General features: G+C 42.2%; 2 protein-coding genes across 4 annotated transcripts in view; one reads left to right on the forward strand and one right to left on the reverse strand.

Moving 5' to 3' along the window:
• Positions 1-8003, forward strand: part of lpar2a (lysophosphatidic acid receptor 2a) — a 9841-nt gene extending 1838 nt beyond the window's left edge. The window contains exons 2-3 of one of the 2 annotated variants that reach the window (XM_060857398.1): positions 1090-1958; positions 6540-8003. In XM_060857398.1, coding sequence (XP_060713381.1) covers positions 1199-1958; positions 6540-6856 — 1077 coding nt within the window. In that variant the 5' untranslated portion in view covers positions 1090-1198 and the 3' untranslated portion in view covers positions 6857-8003. The remainder of the gene's footprint in view (positions 1-1089; positions 1959-6539) is intronic. The other variant, XM_060857397.1, reaches the window with a different exon arrangement.
• Positions 8004-8087: 84 nt separating this feature from the next.
• The window catches only part of pbx4 (pre-B-cell leukemia transcription factor 4), a 51458-nt gene continuing 44545 nt past the window's right edge, over positions 8088-15000 (reverse strand). For both annotated transcript variants that reach the window (XM_060857396.1, XM_060857395.1), the window contains 2 exons: positions 11851-11937; positions 8088-11612 (listed from right to left, as the gene is read on the reverse strand). In XM_060857396.1, the coding sequence (XP_060713379.1) occupies positions 11894-11937 (44 nt within the window). In that variant the 3' untranslated portion in view covers positions 8088-11612; positions 11851-11893. The remainder of the gene's footprint in view (positions 11613-11850; positions 11938-15000) is intronic.

The raw sequence follows: 15000 nt of genomic DNA on the forward strand, positions 1-15000 counted from the left end.
ACTACAAGGAACCAAAAGAAAGTTCCGGGTAACGACTGAAACGATATGATAAAGTTTACTGCATTAAACTGATCCCACGATGCATTTCTCAGAGAAATCCTAACAAAACTACAACATTTTATACATCCTTTCTGCCATGAAAACATCCATGATATCATGTACAACATACGTGGTATCATGACACGGACCTAGTGAATTTGACGTTATATTAGAGATCGATATATATATAAAGTTCTTAAACCAGTGGATCCTTCTGTCATGCCTGAGCGGATCCGTTCGTTTTCTTCCACTCGTAACTGATGTAATGCAGGAACTCATCTGCATGTCATTTCATTACATCACTGCATTACATTACACCCATGACACCGGGGCTGCTTTCTGCACTACAATCATTCCTACGTTTCCGTTTCTTTGTTCCGGGGCTGGACGTAGTCATCTAATTACTACGAGGTGCTGTAGATTTATACTGTAAACTAAAAAAGGTGGAAGTTCTGGTTTTCATTACAATCTCTATCTCTTTCACTTTTCTTTTTAGTTACAACTGAATCTGTGTTGGTTTACAAGCCTGGAACTGGCTGTGTTAGTGCATGCGTGGGTGTGAGTGAGAGTTGTTACTGATGCAGTACTGATATCCAAGCTCATCCAAGCAAGATTATCTGTTGCCATAAAATTGTCTTAAATATGCTTTTCTCTCTTATAACCGTGCATCATTTACGTACGGTGAAAACAGATTTTAGTGGCATTATGTAATTCTTTTTCATGATCAGGTGTCCTGAAACAATTTGGATTTTATTATTAAAATCGACTTTTTAATGCCAAATAACGTACTTGTCAGGGTCAGGAACCAGCTTCTCAGTGATGGTGGATAAATCTTACCTACTACGTTTGTTTTACTGGTTTGGCAATGAGGGTTTGTTTATTTATTTATTTATTTATTTATTTATTTAAGGAATTAATGAATTAGTTTAAATAAAGAATTAATGAATCGTAATTTGAGAAGTCAAACCCCTGCTTTAATTCCTGTCCTGTTGTATAATAAATGTGTATGTTCTGTTTTAATGATCAAGATGTTTTCTTGTGACTTTGAAGAGCAGATCCAGTTCAGTCTTCAGCTTCTGACTGAATGTCCCCGATGGAGGGCGACTTGCCCCCACAGGAAAGCGCAATCTAGCAGACGACGTTTTGGATCGTTTGTCCGATGCTGAACACCTCCATGTCACTCGCGGCTGATAGCTGCGATGGACGCGATAAGAATGTTTCCTATTTCTACGCGATTAAAAACAAGAACATCAGCGCAGACTGGAAGACGCGGGACTTCGTGGTGGTTGGAATCGGAGTCCCTGTGTGCATCTTGATCCTCCTGGCCAACCTGCTGGTGATGGTGGCGATTATCATCAACCGGCGCTTCCACTTTCCCATCTATTACCTGTTGGGCAACATGGCGGCAGCAGACCTGTTCGCCGGCATCTCCTACCTCAACCTCATCTTCCACACGGGGCCGTGGACCATCGGGCTCACGCAGAACGAGTGGCTTGTACGAGGAGCGCTGATCGAGATGAGTCTAACGGCGTCCGTGGTTAACCTGCTGGCCGTGGCGTGGGAAAGACACCAGAGTATCTTCACCATGCAGCTTCACAGCACCATGTCTAACCGGCGAGTGCTAATGTTCATCGTAGGCATCTGGGTCATAGCCATCATCATGGGCCTCGTCCCCACCATGGGCTGGAACTGCGTGTGCGACCTTCAGGCCTGCTCCACTGTGGCGCCGCTGTACGCCCGCAGCTTCCTAGTGTTCTGGGCTATACTCAACCTCTTGACGTTTTCCATCATGGTGGCCATATACACCCGCATCTTCGTCTACGTGCATCGGAAGAGCCAAAGCACGCTGCCGTACACGCTTAACGTCAGGCAGAACGACACGCTCATCGGGTTGATGAAAACCGTCTCCATGATTCTGGGTAATGTCGATTTATTTATTATAGAAATATCCTCCTAACACGGGTTAGCATCAGATTAGCAACACAGCGATGCTAACCAGGTGTTATGGGTGCAAATCGGGGTATTGGGGTGAGGGGGTTGATGGTAAAATTAGTTAAATATAGGGACAGAAATGATGACAAACCAAACCTGCCTGGTACATTTAAACATGATCCTAATGCTAAGTTTAAATCAGATCATTCACACATATTAAAAATAATCATATGAAGATGAGAGGAGATATGAGAGATATGATAAAGTCTAGTTATTATCAGGAAATTCTTGTGCTGCTTTGCTCAGGACAATAGTCCAAAAATGGCATTGAAATATATTATGGTAAGAAAATAAAACGAAAATAATCTTTAAAGTAGAATAAAGTGTTCATGTGCAAAAATGTGAGACGTGATAACTGAAAAAATTTTCAGTGGGGATGTGGTAGCTCAGTGATTAAGGTGTTGGGCTACTGATCGGAAGGTCATGGGTTTGAACCACAGGTCCACCAGGCTGCCACTGCTGGGCCCCTGAGCAAGGCCCTTAACCCTCAGTTGCTCAGTTGTAAGTCACTCTGGATAAGGGTGTCTGCTAAATGCTGTAAAAGTAAATGTAAAAAAAAATAAGACATGAAATTCTTTAGATTTTGTCCCTTCTTTCTTTCTTTCTTTCTTTCTTTATTGATTAATGAACATGCACTTTCTAACACTAAAATAAAAAGTCTAGTCTTTTTTTTCTCTTCTCTTCTCTGTCATGCTGCAGAGAAACTGCAGACTTCCATAACTGTTAACCAAACTTCTCCTTTTAATAGAGAAAGCTTTACCATAACAACAAAGATTTTTTTTTCTCTGTGCTCGATCGTCTCGCGGGTCCCGGTGTACGAGGTGTTACTAGGAACACGCCGACGTTTAAGATGGAGAGCTTTAAAGGTGGGGTCTCCGTTGTTTGAGAAATGCTTCAGAAAACAAAACAAAAACAAACTAAACAAAAACAAAACAAACGTGTAGCCAATGAGCAGAAAGGGGCGTGTCTTGTCAATATGGGCGGAGAGTGTTCAGTGCGCATGTGTGACATCAGCAGAAAGCGGTTTTAACATTGACATGGAGGATAAAAACAAAGAAAGAAAGTGAAGAAAGACTTACGATAAGGTAAGAAGTAGGACGTGTTAATATAGGATCAGCTTTCCAGCGCTGGAGAGAACTGAAGGAGCAGGAAGTTGGTCACATATTCACAGATTGGAGTTTCACCGAGTCAATAACTCCTGAGCTAAACACTGTTACTACACAAATAACACCTCTTTTCTATCGTAGTAATGTAGAGACGCAGCTACAACCGTGTTTTGTGTAGTAACAGTGTTTAGCTCAGGAGTTATTGACTCGGGAAACTCCAATCTGTGAATATGTGACCGACTTTACTTAAGACGCCGAGGCGCTTTTTTCCTTCTCGATAGGTGAGTAACGTTGGTTTTGCTTTGTTACACAGAACTAATATATGTCTTTGTCCTTTGCATGATGACGCTTGTGTGTCATTTTTGCTTGTTTGTTTATCTGCAATCGTATTGTTCTTCCCTTCAGCTATGATAAAGACACGTTTCTTTCCATTAGTCGCCTGGGTTACGTATGTATGTGTGGGCGGAGCTATCGATACAGGGTACCATTTGGGTTAGGGGCGTGTTTGTTTTGGTGATTTCAAATGTCAACATTGGCTTTCAAACAACGGAGACCCCACCTTTAACTTCATGGCTGCTGATGGAGACGATTTTTTCAGGGGATTTGGGAGGGTTACGATGCTCCTGTAATCCTGATTTCCCGTCTAGAGCCGAGATAAGATAAAGGACCTCGCCATTGTTCTTCCTTTATATCTATTGTCCTGACTTCCTAAGATCTTAACCGCTAGTTGTCATGGTTACATGGTAAACACATTTCTGCCTGGTTTCGGAGCCAAAATGATCTACTGAACTCCAGACAATGAATAAAAATTGAAAACAATTACAAAGAAAAACAAAAGTAAACTAATAAAAGCGACGATGCTACAGCCATGTGAAAGTGATGATCAGCGCAATCGGTTGTTGATTATTCCAGAAAGCGCAAATCAGTGGATCAGTGGTTAAAGCTGTGTGATAGAAACCCAAGCGTTTGGAGTTGAAATCCCTCTGAGATGCTATAAGACCTCTGAGCGACACCCTTCACCCCTACAGCCCCCGGGGCTCCATACCAGTCCTGACCCTGCGCTCCGACCTCAGATCCTTTCCAACTAGGGATATGTGAAGAAAGCTTTTCATTGTACTGTACAATCTGTGTATGTGTGTGTTTATAACAATGGCCGTAAAGCAGATTTTGTTATATCACCACATTATGTAAGTTTTTTTTGGCTGTGTGAGAAATTCTCGTTCTCACCAAATCTCCCTGAAGACATTTTTTACCTCAGGTTTTCAAAACTCGATATTTATCCAGACCCAGTGAATGTTTTTCTACTTGTATACAGGAAGCTCTACATTAATGTTGTTAGTTTCTCTACTAATGCTTAGCACCTAGCTAGCATAAGTGTGACAGTAATTCATAGTTTTATAGCTAAAGGAGCTAAGACTTGACGTTCGACCAAATTGATTTATAATAATTCATTTATCTTCCCTGATAATGCTAGCTAGCTAGCTCGAACTAAGCCGTATCTACAAACGTTTGTTAAAATTAGCTGAACTGAGAGGACGTTTGTACAAAATATTGTAGTTTAATCAAGTTTTTTTTTTTTTTACATAAAAATGCTACTAAATGTTTTTTTTTACTTTCTCACGATTTATTTCCGCTTCGATTTTTGTTTACATCACAAAAAATCCTTTAACGACGGGATAACCTGACAGGATTAACGGAGAAAATATGTCCGTAAACGTTCATTAGCTTTGCTGCTAATTTTAGCTAGCAGACGTAAGCAAACTGACTGGATTTTTTTTAAGAGTTCAGTTATAAATGTCTCTGCTAATGCTAGCTAGAGAATACGAGCTAAATTGACAGATTTTTTTTTAATTATAAATGTTTTTCTTCCCTGCTAATGCTAGACAGCAAACATAAGCTGATCTGACATGATGTTTGAGAGAAACCTTTTATAATTAAGCCTCTATCGTGTTAATGCTAATGCTAACCCATCGATAAATGTCTAATCTTTCTCTTCTAATGCTGACTAATCAACACAAGCTAACCTCACTCACTCATTTACCGCTTATCTGAACTATCTCGACAAGCTAACCTGACAGAGGGAATTTATTTCTAAATGTTCACTAGCTTTTCTTCTGAATCTAGCTAACGTGACAGGATTTATAAAACCTATCTATAAATAGCTAGTCACGCCATCTTCAAACCAGTGTTGCGTCAGTCAGTTTTAAGGTCTGGTCTTCATCAGCGATCATTTGAAGACTTCAGCAGGAAGGAATCAGTGTTGGATCTGCGGTGAACTCTGAAATGAAGCTGACCTGTTAGTTCCTCAGGAGTTCTTGGTCGCTTAATTCCGTTAATTATAAACTTTTGTAGACTATAAACTTTTGTAGAAAGGACATTATTTACATTTACATCATTTCCTGTCAAGTTACACCCAAATGACGATGAGGTTCCCTTTCTGAGTCTGGTTCCTTTCAAGGTTTTTTTCCTCAGATCATCTCAGGGAGTTTTTCCTCACCACCTTCACCTCAGGCTCGTCATTAGGGATAAATGTTAAGAGATAAATAGTGATAATGTTAAACTTCAATTTTTAAACTGTTTCTATGCTAATCGTCTTTGAGACGACGTGAATTGTTAAAGCGCTACACAAATCACTTCAGTTCAGTTGGATCGACATGATGAGATTGTAGCTAATTAAAGCTGACAGGATTTCTGACAGAATTCATCCATAAACGTCTAAATATAATCCAGACGCGATCTCGTCCGTCAGGACCGATTTCTGAGCGATTCCTGTGAGATCGGCACGTTCGCTAGCTAGCGCTCGTGTAACGTTTTTGAAAGAAGATTAATGACGATTCATTTTCTTCTCTGATTATAATTACTAAAGGGAAGGAAATGATTTTGAACCTGACAGGATTTTTTTAGAACATTTATTTGTAAATAATCTTCCCTGTTAGAGAAGAGAAGATACTGTAAGATGGAAGCGAGCTCGCGCTAGTTAACCGATCGGACAGAATTTGAGACTTAGCTGGACTTTTGTACTTTAGAGTTTCACCTTCCAGTAAGCTGACAACTAGTTATTAGTAGATAAAGCTCACATAATGGAGGGTTAAGGAAGGGAACGGAACGGAAACAATAAAGGGAGCAGCAGCGGCAGGAGCATTAAGGTACTTAAAATAGTCTGTAGTGTTTGTGTCGTGAGGAATGATAATTGTGCAGTAAGCCTCTATAGGAAACAGATGTTAATAACTTGACATACAGAAACTCAAGGAAAAAAAAAGTCAAGGCATTCTTAAGAAGTGAATCACTCTGCTTGTGTGTGTGTGGTAAACAGGATGTGGGCATTGAGACACACTCACATATGCGCCCCAACTGTACATGAGGACTGATTATTTATGCTCGGCCCTGTTCCTTTGTCCTCAGGTGCCTTCGTGATCTGTTGGACCCCCGGGCTGGTCATCCTGCTGCTGGATGGGTTGCAGTGCACAAGCTGCCAGGTGCTGAAATACGAAAAGTACTGCCTGGTCCTGGCCGAGTGCAACTCCTTGGTGAACCCCATCATCTACTCGTGTCGTGACGAGGACATGAGGAACACATTTAAGCGCATCCTGTGTTTCCTGTTTAGGAGGGACAGGGAGCAGGAGGTCGAGCCCAGTAACGTCTACTCGGACACTTTGAAATCAGACAGGCTGTTGACGGACAACTACAACCACAACCACAGAGAGCGCATATCTTTCTGAATCCTGATTAGAGACTGGAAGACTTAATCTCGCATTCACTGTACGTCCCCGAACGATACGAGGGCTAGTAAACGTAGCAGACGATCACGTTAGACATCTAATGCCGCATTTCGCTACAACAGACACCATCTAATCTGAAAGTCGACATCTGGTTTAAAGTCAGGAAAAAAAAAAACGTGAGTTTCCACTCATTATTTTCCTCTAACAGAACATCATGCACTGTTTCATTCCTCTTCCACCGCAGCAATTTGCAGATTAGCGATTACAATATTTACAATTTATTAACGACAAAGTGTACGTTTTAATCCGTTTAGCAAAGGTTAGGACAGCAGCGAACCCTCGTTTTTGATCTCCTTAATTTTTAAGAACAACCGTCCCGGCCGTGCTGTTAGATAACGAATCGGACGATCAAATTTGAAAATCGAACAGCGACGTGGTGTTAAAACATAATTTATTAGTAGCTATAGAGGAAATACCAATTCTAAAGACCTTTTTTTTTTGTGTGTATATATATATATATCCGTCCATTTTTTTTTTGTTTGTTATTTTGTCATTTGTCATTGTGATCAGATACTCCTGATTTAAAAAATGTAAAAATTCCAACAAAAAAAAAATCCCAAAAGACAAGACTCTGTGTCACATGTAGTAACGTTAAAATAACGTTGAGTTTGAATCTTGTATACGATCGTAGTAATCTCTCTGGTGTCTGTGATCTCTGACCGAGTCGGACAAAGTCCGGTCTGTCTGGCAGGTCGGCTTTGTCGCTCCGAAATGGGCACAAAATGAGTCATCGATGTAGAAGCTGAAGCTTTTGATACAAGAGTGTTACGATAATCAGGAGAAACTGCACTTTCTGTAATGTAGCATTGATGGATTGCGTTGTTATAGTAATAAATAACAGATTGGATTTTTTTTTTTAAACGGATTCAAATATTTGGATTTTTCCTTTTCTAACATTTTTGTTTTCACACACACACACAGCTGTTGTACAAATAAACAGTTTACACACACTGACATGGATGTTTTATAAAACACTGTTTACAAAGAATTATCTTTGTAATATATATTTTTTTTCTATATATTTTATATCATTTCTGATGTGAACTGATGCCATTACCGCTGTGGCTTAAATATATTTTTAAAAGCCTGTTAAATGTTTTTATTTTTTCTTCATATACCAGCTGAAAGAGATCACGTGGACCGTAAAAACGAATGAATCACACACCCGAGCTCAAAAGCACACTAGATTATTTTATTAGTTTTCGATTTTCTAATAAGGAACACTACAATTCTCATATTTCCTTTGATGTTTTTTTTTTTTTCTTTTCTCTTACTAGAACAGTTCTAAAGTTGAGGTATAAAAGGAGTTCATACCAGACTAACAAGTCTGAAAATGGCAGGGTTTTATATACAAGAGAAATGGAGAGAACAGAAGAGAGGTAAAGGGAGAGGTAGAGAAAAGGAGGTGTGAGGGATACAGAGGTGGAAAAGACGGGAGGGAGAGAGAGAGAGAGAGAGAGAGAGAGAGATACACTACAATTCTAGAGGGGAAAAAAATATATGTAACAAAACCACAAAATCGGTGTGTTTGTTTACAGTGCAGTGAAACTGAACCTCGTCACAAGATTGAGTGTTTTTTGTTGTTGTTGTTTGTGTGTGTGTGTGTGTGTGTGTGTACGGATACGGGGGTCCGTCTAGGATCGGCTCGGGTTTTAAACGGATATCGAGGCTTCGTTCCAGATCGCGCGTTAACGTTAACATGTAAATCGTCTCACTCTGTTTAGCTTCCTGTTTTGTTCCTCGTTTAGTTTTTAAATGGTTAAATTAATTGACTGGATAAACCCTGACCTGCGAGCAGTGTGAAAGCCCGAGGTGTAAACAGGATGTGAGACTCGAGTCTGTCTCAGGTGAGACGCTCCGAGAAATTCCAGCAATGTGGCACAATTCCAGGATGTCAGGGGCGTGCGCGTGTGCGTGCGCTCGGCGAACATGTCTGTTCATGCCACAGCTGCAGAAAGACGTCGTAAACGACCAACAGCTTCCAGGAATGAAAACATCGCACGCTTAGCAGCTGTACTTTTTTTTTTTTTTTTTTTAAAGGACAGAAAAGAGCTCCGAGCTGCTGGGAGGAGTCGGAGCTGCTGCCAGGCTGGATCTCCTGGGGAGCGAACAAACACTCTGCTAAACCTGCGACACGAACCGTAACCTTTCACCTATTTGTCGGGTTTCTAAAAACGTCTCCAGAAAATACGCAGATAAGCTTCGGGTTTCACTGCACCGGACGCAAATACAACCGATTTAAAGAAAGAACAAAAAAGAGAGAGAGAAAGAGAGAAAGAGAGAGAAAAAAAAAAAACAACCCAGAATCAAACTCAACAACATTACAAATACAAAATACAAACACTCCAAAGCTCATGAGTGCAGTCAAGTCAGGAGAGAAGAAGAAGAAGAAGAAGAAGGAAAAAAAAAAACACAAAATAAAAAGTAACTAAAATCAAACGTGTACATTTTATAAAAAAGAGAAATACACTTAAACATTCCACAATCTGTACAATGACATCCGGTGATGACGAGTACAAAAAGGAGGAAGGGAGGAAGAAAAAAAAGTTATTATTATTATTAATAATAATAAAAAAAAAAACAAAATATTTTGGTGTAGTAATAGCATTAGTTAGAAGAAAAGCCAGCCAGCTGAAATGGATTAACATTAATCTATACAGATGTGGGTAAAAACATCATTTCATCTGCTCGCCTCTGTGTGTGTGTGTGTGTGTGTGTGTGTGTGTGGAAACAATACCCATCTTACATTTCAGGTGTCAAGTTCATTGTGTAACAATTTCCATTTGTCAGTATTAAAGGTTATTTAAAAAAACAAACACGAGAGCGAGAGAGTGGGAGAAAGTGAGAGAAACGGCTTCAAAACAGAAGACGTCCGCGCTTTATTTGCGCACTTCCTGTGTTCAGGAAACTGGAGTTTAACGTGACGGTCCTCGGCGTGTGTTGCAGTCCACCAGCTTTAAAACAACCGCACGCTTTTTTTTTTTTGGTTCGACTTCAAATAAGAGAAGAGCCCTTGATCCTCGGCCAGGTTAAAGGTTTTTTTTTAATAAACGGGACGATGTGGCATGCTAGTATCACAGTATGGATGCTTTCCGTCGCATATAGAGAAAGATACAATCAGATAAAAAGAGTAACAAGACAAAAAACGGAAAAAAAATGATAACCGTACAAAAGCGTCGACTCGAAGCCCACTTCCTCCTGGTGGGTTTTTACATCCTCCTACAGGTTATGATTTCAATCTATTTTTTCTTTCCGTTTTTTTTTTTCCCCTTTTGGTTCAGAGGTACGCGGTCGGGTCGACGCAGCCTCTGAAACCTCGGGGTTGAGTCGAAGGCTGATGTAAAAACTGTCGCGATCCTCCAAAACGTGGCGTTTTTTTTTTTTTTGGTCTGTCGTTCCGTTACATTCTGCAGTGTTGACTTGCTTGTTAGAAGGAAACAATAAAAAATAAAAAAAAATTAAAAAAAAAAAAAACACACAATGACGAGCTACACGAGGGTATTAGTCTCCAAGAGTTAACATGCAAGGATGGAAGACTGGTTTTCTGATTGTTTAAGATAAAAAGAAAAAAAGGTAAATGTTCGGTGGCACAAAGCTTAAGCCACAGCTCTTCTCTTCTCACAGGCTGGAAAGCTATCAGTTCTACTCAACTCTACGCTGTGAGGAAGGAAGCTATTAAAAGCCGCTAAGCTGTTAAAACGGAGAGAGAAAAATAAAAAATAAAAAGGGGGCTATAGTAGAAAAAAGGCCGGCGAGAAATCTAGCCTGCGGGTTCGTGATTAAAACCGCTGTCCCTTCGCTCCAGTACAGACCTGCCTTCCTCTCCACCTTCTCCTCCGTTCATCCGGGAGTTAAAAAAAAAACAAACAAAAAAAACCCAAAACAAAAAGTTACGACACTGAACAGTTGTGCTTCGCTGTTTTCATAGACATTTCTATATATTTTGTATTTTTCGGAAACGCAGGAAGACGGCTAGCGAGTAGTGAGCGTTCTCCTTAGGAATCGATGACCTTAGTGACGATGTGGAGTTGGCAGCTGTGGAGTGCACGGCCTCGGAAAGAGACTGGAGACGGAGACGGAGGACAATCTGCGTGGTGTTGACAACGTGCTGCTGCTGTCTGAGGACGTTCTCTAACGGACAAACGCGTGACCCTCGACAGCGCTTTGGTTCAAAGCAGGCAGGACGGAGATCCTGTGGTCTTCAGTGTAGCTGGCTTAGTAAATGTGCGTGCTCACACACACACGCACGCGCACACACACACACACGCACGCGCACACACACACACACGCGCACACACACACACACACGCGCACACACACACACACACTCCAGCACAGAGCAGAATGCTCTGACATGTGACCTTTCTTTTTCCTTTTCCTGTGTTTCCTTCCTGAGCGAAGCTCCTATACGACTGTCCAATGAAGTCCGAACTTGAAAGTGTGTGAGGGAGTGTGTGAGGGAGTGTGTGTGTGTGTGTGTTGGGTGTGGGGCTCGTTACAGATGTAGTAGCTGAGAGCTTGCAAAACAAAAGGCGAGTCCGAGGAGGAAGCGGAGTTGGACTGGTGGAAGCGCTGAGGTCTAGTGTGTGTGTGTGTGTTTGTGTGTGTGTCTCTCTCAGTTGGAGGTTTGTGACTGGATGCTGCTGGGATGTGCGGGTGAAGGAGTGTTAGGGTTTTCCTGCCAGCTGCTGTTGGCCTGCAAGGAACACAAACAGAACGACTTACACACAAATGTAACAAAGGGTGCCAATACTTTCAACATTGTGTCAGGTGACATTTTAAATAGATTGTGAATGCAAGTAAGCAGATGTTCGCTGTGGCTGCGTCTTAAACGCAACATGTGTAGTGAGCAGTGTATTAAAAACAAGCTTAAATACAAACACAGTTGAGTATTTGTATGTGTGTGTGTGTGTGTGTGTGTGTGTGAGACTCACGTCTAGGCAGTGTGGGGTGTAAAGGGCACTTCCTGACCGCTCCTCATAGCCGGCCGTCAGGTGTGTAGCAGGGCGCTGGGTATCCACCTGTTAAACACACAAACACACACAAAGAGAGAAATGACGAACACACCGCACCCACACACACCTTTAATCCTGTTAACACTGACTGCTTTATAACCAGGACTCTGGTGTAGAGACATAAAGCATACGTTTACAGGTGTGCACCTTTCACACGGAAAAACCTGAAGGAGAAGTTGTAAAGAGACAAGATGTGAAGAAACGAGGAAAGGAGAGACGAGAAGAGACAAGAAGGGGAGAGGAGACGAGAAGGGGAGAGACGAGAAGGGGAGAGACGAGAAGGGGAGAGACGAGAAGGGGAGAGACGAGAAGGGGAGAGACGAGAAGGGGAGAGAAGAGAAGGGGAGAGAAGAGACGAGGAGAGACAAGAAAGGGGAGAGAAGAGGAGAGGAGTGAAGAGACGAGAAAGGAGAGAGATGAGAAAGGGGAGAGACGAGAAGGGGAGGAGAGAAGAGGAGAGAAAGGGGAGACACGAGAAGGGGAGGAGAGAAGAGAGAAGAGACGAGAAAGGGGAGAGACGAGAAAGAGGACAGACGAGAAAGAGGAGAGATGAGAAGAGGAGAGAAGAGACGAGAAAGGGGAGAGACGAGAAGAGGCGAGACAAGAAAGGGGAGAGACAAGAAGAGGATAGATGAGAAGGGGAGAACCGAGAAAGGGGAGAGACGAGAAGAGGAGAGACGAGAAAGGGGAGAGACAAGAAGAGGAGAGGAGTGAAGAGACGAGAAAGGAGAGAGATGAGAAAGGGGAGAGACGAGAAGGGGAGGAGAGAAGAGACGAGAAAGGGGAGAGACGAGAAGAGGCGAGACAAGAAAGGGGAGAGACAAGAAGAGGATAGATGAGAAGGGGAGAACCGAGAAAGGGGAGAGACGAGAAGAGGAGAGACGAGAAAGGGGAGAGACAAGAAGAGGAGAGATGAGAAGGGGAGAACCGAGAAAGGGGAGAGACGCAAAGAGGAGAGATGAGAAGGGGAGTGACGAGGAGGAGAGATGAGACAAGGAGAGAAGAGATGAGAAGAGACAACAAACGAGACAAAAAGAAAAAAGACAAGATGAGGAGAGACAAGAATAGACAAGAAAAGTTGAGAAGAGAAAAGAGACGAGAAGAAAAGTGAAGAGGAGAGACAAGACAGGACCAGGCCTTGTCCAGGCTGAAGATGTTTCTCTGAAAGGAACACAAAGCTTAAGCTGTTTAATGACTCAGAAGTACCTGATAAACAACACAGTGGAGAGGAGATTTAAGTGCTGTGTCATGGTGTTAGCATGAGGCACCACTGAACAAACAGCTACGTTAGCTACAGAAAGCACTGGTGTTAATTCATAAGTGAATTAAAATGGCTGTTTGTTCTAAAGCTTTATATATATATCTACACACACGCCAAAAGGTGGCTGTGAGGGGAAAGCAATAAACACAAGCTAATCTCACGGTACATTAAGACGATATGACGCACCGGCTAGTCTTACAGTTAGAACAATTACATCCAGGAGGTCATGAGGTCAAACCCTCAGTATTTCCCAGCTGAAAGGCTCTTAAACTTTAAACTCATCCTGCAGAGGAAACCGAGGTCAACAATGAAAAATCATGCTTTCTCTGGGAGGCGGGGCATGCTCACGCTCCCCTGTCAATCAGAGGGACGCGAGCCAATCAAATGCGTCTTACACATCAAGCTTGTGTATGTGGAAGAGGGCAGATGTCTCTTTCCTTGGAGTGTGTTACACTGTGTTCAGCAGATCTCGAAGATGATTGGCAGATGAGCAAATTATTAGAAAAATAAAGAAAATTTAAAAAGAAAATTTTTTTTTTTTAAATATATAAGGGGGTCACGGTGGCTTAGTGGTTAGCACGTTTGCCTCACACCTCCAGGGTTGGGGGTTCGATTCCCGCCTCCACCTTGTGTGTGTGGAGTTTGCATGTTCTCCCCGTGCCTCGGGGGTTTCCTCTGGGTACTCCGGTTTCCTCCCCCGGTCCAAAGACATGCATGGTAGGTTGATTGGCATCTCTGGAAAATTGTCCGTAGTGTGTGATTGTGTGAGTGAATGAGAGTGTGTGTGTGTGCCCTGCGATGGGTTGGCACTCCGTCCAGGGTGTATCCTGCCTTGATGCCCGATGACGCCTGAGATAGGCACAGGCTCCCCGTGACCCGAGGTAGTTCGGATAAGCGGTAGAAGATGAATGAATGAATGAATAAATATTGAAAGAAAAAAAAAAACAGGCTCTGATATGAGGGTGTGATTGCAGCGTTTCAATCCCTTCGTTAATCAACTCAGTGAAACACTTTGGTGTTTACTTAAGATCTAACTGATGGGCAGAAACCTGTGTGTTTACACTGATAATGTGTTCAGTAGTCTTACTGTCAGCTATAGAGAGAGAGAGAGAGAGAGAGAGAGAGAGAGAGAGAGAGAGAGAGAGAGAGAGAGAGAGGGAGGGAGAGGGAGAGGGACATATGATAAAGCGAGAGAGTGAAAAAGAGAGAGAGAGAGATCCCCCCCCCTGTGTTTCTATCTCTCTGTTGCTCTCTGTGTGTTTCTCTCCCCCTTTCTCTCCCTCCCTCTTTCTCTCCCTCCCTCCTTCTCTCCCTCCCTCCTGTTTGGACTTGTTGCCTTAAAAAAAAAAAAAAAAAAAAAAACAGTGGAATTTTCTAGAATACTGATCGAGGTGAAGGGAATCAACATCGACCTGGACAAGTTCTAACTAAGCAAAATAGAAACATGGCTCGAGCTACATTGTGTGTGTGTGTGTGTGTGTGTGTGTGGTGGGGGAGGGGTGTTAATGCACTTAGATAGGAAAATAAACAAGATGCATGTTTTTGGCCTTGGAAACTTGTCTGACTGCGTCTCTGTAGTACTGACTGTTACACGGTCTGATAATTACTGATAAACTTCTGAACTCTTTTTAATTCCAGTGAGCTGTAACCAGAGAAGAGGGCTGGAGATTAAATCAGCCTAGTCTTTAAACCATGAACACGCTTCGAGAAGAACAAAAGAAAGAAAGAACGAGCGGTGTAAGACAGAACAGTATGAAAGAGACACATGGGGGAAAAGAGAAAGAGTGGGGGTAAGACAAAAATGAAAA

This window comes from Tachysurus vachellii, chromosome 21, assembly GCF_030014155.1.
Source record: "Tachysurus vachellii isolate PV-2020 chromosome 21, HZAU_Pvac_v1, whole genome shotgun sequence".
Taxonomy (NCBI): Eukaryota; Metazoa; Chordata; class Actinopteri; order Siluriformes; family Bagridae; genus Tachysurus; species Tachysurus vachellii.